Source organism: Megascapheus bottae, chromosome 15 (assembly GCF_031878675.1).
Source record: "Megascapheus bottae isolate mThoBot1 chromosome 15, mThoBot2.hap1, whole genome shotgun sequence".
Taxonomy (NCBI): domain Eukaryota; kingdom Metazoa; phylum Chordata; class Mammalia; order Rodentia; family Geomyidae; genus Megascapheus; species Megascapheus bottae.
The window spans coordinates 58,491,111-58,500,379 of NC_143523.1; the positions used below are offsets into that span (position 1 = coordinate 58,491,111).

At 48.7% G+C, this 9,269-nt stretch overlaps 1 protein-coding gene across 1 annotated transcript; it reads left to right on the forward strand.

The window, feature by feature from the left end:
• The first annotated feature begins 2,159 nt into the window (after nt 1-2,159).
• On the forward strand, nt 2,160-8,684 carry Znf22 (zinc finger protein 22). The gene is made up of 2 exons (XM_090346787.1): nt 2,160-2,222; nt 6,264-8,684. Exon 2 carries the CDS (start codon nt 6,353-6,355, stop codon nt 7,109-7,111), a length of 759 nt encoding a protein of 252 aa, XP_090202913.1. The 5' UTR covers nt 2,160-2,222; nt 6,264-6,352; the 3' UTR covers nt 7,112-8,684.
• The last annotated feature ends 585 nt before the right edge of the window (nt 8,685-9,269 follow it).

Sequence of the window (9,269 nt, forward strand, 5' to 3'; positions counted from 1 at the left end):
AGCTCAGGGACAGAGCCCAGGCCCTGAGTTCAAGTCCATGAATGAAAAAATTAAGCCAGTGCAATACCAGACAGGAGGTGACTGGGGTTGGCATACGCTATAGCAGGGGAGGCATTAAAGTGGCTCAACTCTGGATATACTTTGGAAACAGATTCAGTGAACCTTGTGGCTGGATTGGATGTTATATTGGGGTGAGCAAAGACAGCAAAAGTTTTGGCTTGAGCAACTGAGTTGTCATGAGTTGTATCAATGGCCAGGCTGAAGACGACAGGCCCAGGAGTTCATTTCAGTGTATGTTAATTTGGCCTGACTATCACACATATCACACAGGGCACTTGAATAATCAGTTGGATACTAGAGTTTAGTAATATTTCCACCCCATGAATTACAGTGAGGGAGTTCTCAGCTAAGAGGTGCTCCCTAGGTGACCGTAGAACATAGGAGGATGCCAGCCAGGCTGTTTCCCGAAAGGAACAGAAGCCAGAACTCATCTCCAGAGAGGATGAAGTAGATGTATTCAAAATCAAAAGTCTTGGAAAGAATGATGATAACAGTGACATCAACAGGCATTGTACTTATACACTGATCTGATAAATGTGAACTCCTTTGTACAACTAATTAAAAATAATACAAGTGATAAGTCAGGCACCAGTAGCTTTTGCCTGCAATCCTAGCTACTAAGGAGGCTGCGTTCTGAGGTTTGAAGCCAGTCCCAGAGAGAAAAGTCCCCGTCAGACTCTTAATCTCCAATGAATGACTCAAAAAACCCAGAAGTAGCATCGTGGCTCAAGAGCTAGTTGTAAGCATAAACCAGCTTAGGGACGGCACCCAGACTCTGAGTGTAAGTCCTAGGACTGGCACAAAACAAAACAAAAACCCAAATATAATTTATTTTTTAAAAAAAGACAGAGTGTTTGGGGGGTGGGGGGAGGGTAATGGGTACCAAGACATGTGAAAGGGTATCGATGTATGTGAATTAATGCACCTTCTATCTGGCAAATATCATGTAACCCTTTTATTAATTACAATAACAAATTAAAAAAAAAGACAGAGTGGAAATTTCAGGGCCTCTCCCAAATGGGGTTATTCAAGAGCTAGGAAAATTTGGGCAAATTTTTTCTCTAAGTGTAAATTCCCTGTGCTGTAACTGAAGTATGATCGTTTCCAGCTTGCAGGAGCCTGTTGGTGAAAATAAAATGAGTTGGGGGGGCAGATAGTGGTGAAGGGGTAAATGTATGTTTATACCAGATACCCAGTTACCTTTATTACGAATATAATAATTTCCGGGCCAGGAGTTTGGCCTAGTGGTAGAGTACTTGCCTAGCATGCACCAAGACCGGGATTCGATTCCTGGGTACCACATACATAGAGAAGCCAGAAGTGGTGCTGTGGCTCAAGTGGTAGAGCTCTAGCCTTGAGGAAAACCCAAGGACATTGCTCAGGCCCTGAGTTCAGTCCCCAGGACTGGCAAACAAACAAACAAAGAATATAATAATTTCCAGTTGGACACTGTAACCTGTAATCCTAGTTACTTAGTAGGCTGAGATTTGATGATCAAAGCCAGTGCATGCAGTGTGAAATTCCTTTTTTTTGTTTGTTTGTTTGCCAGTCCTGGGCTTGAACTCAGTGCCTGAGCACTGTCCTTGGGCTTTCTCAAGGCCTACTGCTTTGTCACTTGAGCCACAGCACCACTTTGGGCTTTTTTTTTTTCTAGGTATGGGGTACTGAGCAATCGAACCTAGGTCTTTGTGCATGCTTAGGCAAACACTCACCAATAGGCCCAACTTCTGGCCCTCTGTGAAATTCTCATATGGAATAAACCACTAAAAAAGCTGTAAGTAGAGGTGTGGCTCAAGGGGAAGAGCGCCAGCCTTAAGCTCAAAGGCCCTGAGTTCAAGCTCAAACACTGACACCATACACTCGGTGTACACACACATGCACACAGTGCACACATACGCACACACCCACGGAGCATACACACTCGCAGTGCACACATGCATCATACCCACAAGGAGTACACACACGCAGCACACCCACACTGTCTGCACACGCACAGCACACGCAGCGTGCACACGCAGAGCCACGGGCGCAGCCGCGGTGGGCGCGGACCATAGAGGGTCGCTCCGCCGCCTTCCTAGAGCGGCCGCGGGCGTCGGCGGGAGGCCCGCACTTCCGGCGGCGGGAGCGGCGCGGGCGGCCTGGGCGGCGGTCGCGGGCGCGTGGTGAGCGGGCGTGGCGGCCCTCGGGGCCGGGGCGGGCGTGGGGCCGGGCCTGGCGGGCGGGCTGGCGGGCGGGCGGCCTGCGCGCGGGGAGCCCCCTAATCGAGCCCCGGCGGAGACGGCGGGGCCTCGGGCCCTGCGTCGTCCGGCGACCACCGCCTGCCCGACCCATTGTCCCCGCCGGGCGCGCGGCGTCGGGCCGTCGGGGGAGCGGAGGCCGCGGCCCCGGCCGTGCGTGCCGGCGGGGGCCGCGGGGGGCCGTGCCCGGGAGCCGGCCCCTGCGCTTCCCTCCCGGACCCGGGCCGGCTGCGCCCGGCTGCGGGGCACCGCAGGCTGCCCGGCCCGGCCCGGCAACGTGGACTGCCCGGCCGGAGGCGCCCAGTTTGTGCATTTCCTCGTCGTCCGTGGGTAGATTGTGTGCGTGTCTGTCTGTCTGTGCAGGTACTGGGGCTTGAACTAAGGACGCTCGCTGTCCTCAGCTTTTTTCCACTCACGACTGACGCTGCGCTACTTTCTGGCTCCACTTTTGGCCCTTTGAGGGTTAATTGGAGGAAATAAGAGAGTTGGAATTTTCTGCCTAGGCTGGCTTTGAACCACCATCCAAGGATCTTCGTTTTCTATGTAGCTAGGCTTCTAGACCCAGGGCCACACCGATGCCTGGCTCGGGTCTGACTTCATTTTAAAAAAAAATAAATAAAGTGGACTGTGAAAAACAAAGGTTCTCGAAGCCAGGCTGAACGGGAAGTCTGAGAGATTTTTAAAAAGTCAGAAGTGGAGCTGTGGCACAAATAGTAGAATGCCAGCCTTGATCAAGAGCTCAGGGAGAGTGTGAGACTCCTGAGTTTAAGTCCCAGGACTAATATCAAAAAGCAAGCAAACAAAAAAAAATATACCAGTTCATTATAGCTAGTTTTTAGAACTCTGTACCTAACCCAGTGTCTGCCTCTGGTACAGTAGTTACTTGTAAATACTTGAGAACTTTAAGGAATGCTTTCCTTGCAACTTTGTGCTTTAGGTAGTTTGCTCATTTTACAGTAAACACAGATATAATTACTATTGAGTAGTAAGAAGTTCAGGGAATAAATAATAATCTTCCAGTGTCTTATTACCCAAAATGCAAATACAAATTATTATTATTATTATTATTATTATTATTAGTGTGTGTGTGTGTGTGTGTTTGTGCCAGTCCTGAGTTGTTTGTTTTGTTTTTGTGGGTCATGTGGCTTGAACTCTGGGCCTGGGCACTGTCCCTGAGCTCTTCAGCTCAAGGCTACCACCCTACCCTTTGAGTTCCTGCGCCACTTCCCATTTTCTAGTGGTTAATTGGAGATAGGAGTTTCAAGGACTTTCGGGTCCAGGCTGGCTTTGAACCTCCATCCTCAGATCTGAGCCTCCTGAGTAGCTAGGATTACAGGCGTGAGCCACCCTGCCCAGCCAGTCCTGAGTTTTGTACTCAAGGTCTAGGTACTGTCTCTGAACTTTTTTGGCTCAAGGCTAGTATTCTAGCACTTGAGCCACAACTCCACATCTGGCTTTTTTTGGTCTTTAATTGGAAATAAGAGACTCATGCACTTTCCCAGTCAAGCTGGCTTCAAACCGCAGCCCTCAGTTTCAGCCTCCTAAGCAGCTAGCATTGGGGTATTTTCATTTTCTTGGCTAATATGCTAGCATGCAAAACAGTTACTCTCAGTTTAGTCTCTTCCATAGTGTGGCCTAGTGGTAGAGTGCTTGCCTAGCATACACAATGCCCCCGTACTACATACACAGAAAAAACAAACAAACAAACAGAAGTTGTGCCGTGGCTCAAGTGGTAGAGTGCTTGCCTTTAGAAAGCCCAAGGACAGTCAGTGCCCCAGAACTGCCCCCCCCCCCAAAAAAAGAGAAAGAAATAGAAAATAGTCCCAACAATTCCATTGCTGGGCTTCACATTTCCCATCTTTCCCCTTCGTTGGAGTTTGTGGAGTTTTATTGTGTTGGTTATTTAAATAGCCTCAAGAAAACCTTATACACAAATTTAATACATTTATATGATATTTAAAATTTTGTAGCATTAGAATAGCATTTAAATATATGATATTTGTAGCATTTAAATATATGATATTTAAAATTTTGTAGCATTAGTTGTTGTTGTTTGCCAATCCTGGGTCTTAAACTCACTGCCTGGGCAATGTCCCTGAGCTGCTTCTGCTCAAGGCTAGCATTCTACCACTTGATCCACAGCAACACTTCTGTTTTTTTTCTGTGTATGTGGTACTAAGAAATCAGGGCTTCATGCATGCTACACAAGCAGTCTACTACTAAGCCACAATTCCCGAGTATTTTTTAAAACTCCACGATTTGTGGATTTTTTAAAATTTGCATCAAAATTACTTCTCAGCTAGGTATATGGTCATTTCAATACTTCCTGGAGGCTGAGACAAGAGGATCACAGTTTTAGGGTAGCATAAAAAGACCTGGTCTCAGGAAAAAAAGGAAAGGAAAGGAGGCAAAGGGAAGGGAAAAGAAAGCAGCTTCTGTGTGTGTGTGTGTGTGTGTGTTTTTGTTTGTCCCCGTCCGTGTCCGTCCATCCATCCATCCATCCATCCGTCCATGTTTCTGTCCATCCATCTGTCCATGTGTGTCCCTGTCCTTCAGCTTGCATTCAGAGCTTGAACACTGTCCCTGCACTTTTTCTACTGAAGGCCAGTGCTCAACTGCTTAAGCCACAGCTCTACTTTCAGCTTTTTTGGTATTTGGTGGAGATAAGAGTCTCAGACTTTCCTGCCTAGGCTGGCTTTGAACTGCAGTCCTCAGATCTCAGCTTCCTGAGTAGTTAGGATTACGGATATGAGCCACTGGTACCTGGCTTACTATATACTTTTTTTTCTGTTCAGTTTCATTTCAGTATTTTCCTGCTCAGTTTTTTTGTGTCTTGTTTTGCCAGTCCTGAGGCTTGATCTCAGGGCCTGCGCAGTGTCCCTGAGCTGCTTCTGCCACAGCACCACTTCCAGCTTTTTCTGCGTGCATGGTACAGAGAAATCAAACCAGAGCTTCGTGCATGCTAGGCAAGCACTCTACCACTAGGCCACACTCCTGCCCTCCTACTCAGTTTTATTCCACCATCTGATAAAAACTGCTGACTTTTTTTTTTCCTTCAAAATTTCTTGTCCCAAACTAATCTTCTCAGGGTTTTCAAAGGATTTTTCTCTTTCTTAAATCATTAGAATCTGGCAAAAGTAAAATGAAAATATCTCTTCATTAAGATTTTCCTCATCTAGTATTTATTGAATTGAGTTGTAGTAAGCTTATTATTCCCTATACAATAGCCTCTACTTTCAAAACAATTTAAGCTGCAAAGGGCTTTTCACTGAATGTATGGAAATGGGATTGCTGAACAAATAAGCAGGTCCCAGCACCAGTGGTTCACACCTGTGATCTCAGCTACGCAGGCTGACACTGAAGATCATGGTGCACAGCCAGCCTGTGCAGGAAAGTCCATGAGACTCCAGATAGGGTGCTGTGGCTCCTAGTGGTAGAACATTATCCTTGAGCTAAGAAGCTCAGGGACAGTGCCCAGGCCCTGAGTTCAGGAACCATGACTAACTAAAAATAATAATAAACAGGGATTTCAGGTGCTAGTGGCTTGTTCCTATAATTCTCTGTACTCAGAAGGTGGAGATCTCAGGATAAATGTTTGAAGCCACCCTAGGCAGGAAAGTCTGTGAGACTCCAGTTAACAAGCAGAAAGCTGGAAGTGGAACTGTGGTTCAAGTGATAGAGCTTTAAACTTGAGCCCCAACACAGGACAGCACCCAGGCTCTTAAATTTAAGCTTCAGAACTGGCACATACAGTAATATTTGTGTAAGGGTTGTGGAAAGGAAACTCCCATGTGATTCAGGGGAAGAAGGTTTAGTGAGAGAGGGAGAGCAAACCTCAGCGGCACACCATGGAGTCTGGCAGAGCAAGAGAGATGATGGTGGGAGGAGATGATGGTGGTTGGTGAGGAGGGATTCGAGCTCATGCACCCGCATTTGTAATGGGTTCTGTGTTTGTTTTGCACGCAGAAGCTTCGGAGCTGTGTGGCCTTGGGAAATGAGGCCTTAGCCGAGGGAGACCGCGGAGTCAGGCAGCCCGTTGGGCCTGGGCCTTCACCATGCGGCTAGGGAAGCCTAAGGGCCAGGGCAAGGCGCCCGAGAAGAAGCGCAAGGCCGGGCGGCAGCGGGCGCGGCAGCAGCCGGCGCAGGCGCGGCAGCGGTGGGGCGGGAGCGTGCGCTTGGACGCGGGCTTGAGCAGACTGCGGAGAGGCCTGGACGAGAAGCCCTACAAATGCCCCAAGTGTGAGAAGAGCTTCGGCCAGAGCTCCACCCTCTTCCAGCACCAGAAGATCCACACCGGGAAGAAGTCCCATCGCTGCCCCGACTGCGGGAAGAGCTTCTTCCAGAGCTCCAACCTCATCCAGCACCGGCGCGTGCACACCGGGGAGAAGCCGTACCAGTGCGACGAGTGCGGCGAGAGCTTCAAGCAGAGCTCCAACCTCATCCAGCACCAGCGCACGCACACCGGGGAGAAGCCGTACCAGTGCGACGAGTGCGGCCGCTGCTTCAGCCAGAGCTCGCACCTCATCCAGCACCAGCGCACGCACACCGGCGAGAAGCCGTACCAGTGCGGCGCCTGCCACCGCCGCTTCAGCCAGAGCTCGCACCTGCGCCAGCACGGCAAGGTGCACGCGGCCCAGCCGCCGCCGCCGCCGCGCGGGGCCGCCCGCGCCCAGGCCCGGGCCCGGGCCCACCCGGCCGCCTGGAAGGCCAAGGCCGGCGCCGGGAGGAAGGCGAGCGGCGCGGGGAGGAAGGCGGGCGCCGGCCGCCGCCAGGTGAAGGGCAAGGCGCCCGCTCTCTACAAGAAAAAGAAGTGAGAGGTGCAGGGAAGCTTCATGAGCTGGCCTAGGCCCGTCCCCCGCGCGGCGCCCTGGGGCCCGTGGGCTGCGGTGCTGGCACGACACGACCTCCCCCGACCCCCATTGCTGTGATGCGGAGCGGGCCGCGTGGCACCGGGCTCCAGACCCCGGGCCGGCCCGCCACTCCCGCTAGGGTTTTCCCTGGAGGAGTACTTAGGTAGAGGAAGAGCATTCCTTTCAGAAGTAGACGATTGTTTTTTTTGGTTCGTATCTGTTTTGTATATTAACCCTTAGTTTGTAAGTGACTCCACCCTGGACCTCTTACAATGTGCTCAAATTCACAGATTTTTTGACTCAGCAGGGCCCACCTCTTCATTTGTTTGTTTGTTTGTTTTTCCCTCCGAAAGGAGTACAGGTGTCCCCGATTCTCTTCTTATTTCAAAGAAACAGTCCTAAGGAAGCCCAGAGGGTGAAGGCACCTCTGCAGCTTTCTGAAATTTGAGATTGGATGCATGCTGATCTGTGCCCACGGCCCCCTGGCGTTTTCTGATTCTCTTAACAAAATGAGCCAGCCTTTTACACATGAATACACCATATTTTGCCTACAGAACTCAGCTTCTGGCAAAAAAAAAAATTGTTTTACAGAGGTGAGAAGAAAGAAAATGAGAGCAAACACTTGCAATGTACAGGCCGCCTTGCCTTTAAAATTGAACACTTGATAACTTTGGTTGTCTTAGACACTTCAGCTGCAAAAGTCATTTAATGTGCTGAGAAATACATTGTAGCTCCTTTACAAAGTAGCTTTTCTATGTCAGTTGTTGAAGAAGGCTAGCAGATAGCAAACTTCTCTTCTGGCAGAACAGTGCCAGGAGACTGAGTGTAGTTCATGCCTATAATTCTTGGCGTGTTGGATGGAGGGTAGAGATTAGAGGATCACATTTGCAGTTGGCTCAAGCAGAAACTTTACCTGGAAAACAAGCAAGGAAGCAAAAGGACTGTGTATAAGAAGCTCACCTGGCATGTAGGCCGCGGGGTTCAGTCCTTCTCGCCCCCGAGGACTCGGAACCGCAGATGCTCACGCTTCCCTCAGGTATGCGCCACTAGCCATGCTTTTTAACATTCTGAGTTTTTGGTATCTTTTTTGTATAATCATTTCAGTTCCTGATGAATTGATAATTATCCACACAAAATAAAGATGAGATATTTTGCATACTACTCCCTTCTGTTTATTTTTCTTTGGGTAACATTGTTTGAATCATTTAGGCAAAAAGCTAAATTCCCGGAATCGCTTGTGCCTTTTTTTGATTTCCTCAAACATGTACTTTGCCTCTCTGTTAAGCTCCCATCCCTTGTAGGGCCACAGAAGGTGTCCTTGTTGATAAGAATTGCGTCCCAGAGCAGATCTACAGAATGTTCTGTAAGTATGACGGAATGCATTTATCTTTTACAAGAGGCTCCATCTTGACTCCCTGTTAGAGCCAAGTTACTTGAGGGCTGAGACATGGCTACCTGGGCTTTGGGGATTTAGGGTTTCCTGTCAGTCTTTATATTTGACATATGTCTGGAATAAAACCAACACCATTTCAGGTTCCTGAGTTGCCTTTTTTCTGGTGTTATGGGTATAGCCTATATATGGGTATAGCCTATACTGGGGCTTGAACTGGTAGCCTCACTTGGCTTTTCTACTCAAGGCTATCGCACAAGTTAGCCACAGCTCCACTTCTAGCTATTTGATGATTAACTGACGGTAACAGTCTCATAGATTTGCCTGCCTAGCCTGGCTTTGGGCTCCCATCCTTACAACTTAGCCTCCTGAGTAGCTAGGATTACAGGAGTGAGCTACCAGTGCCTGGCATGAGTTGCACATGTTTTCGCTAACAACTCTAGGGTCCTGAACAGAAAGATTTTACTATATACTGTTACAGCTCATTGTTTGCATTTTACCTTGAGTAGGTATGCTCTCTAAAGCAGATTACTACAAATTGTAATCTACTCACAGCTAGGCTTGGTGGACATTTCTTAGATCCCTGAAGGGCAAGTACATGAGTAACAATGTAGCCTTGGATGATAGTACAACCTTGGCCTCTTTTATTAGAAAAATCTTGACTTTAATAAATGTTTAGTCACTAGGAATTGAGAAAAGTGAGTCTGTTAGGCACTACCACTTTGGATACAG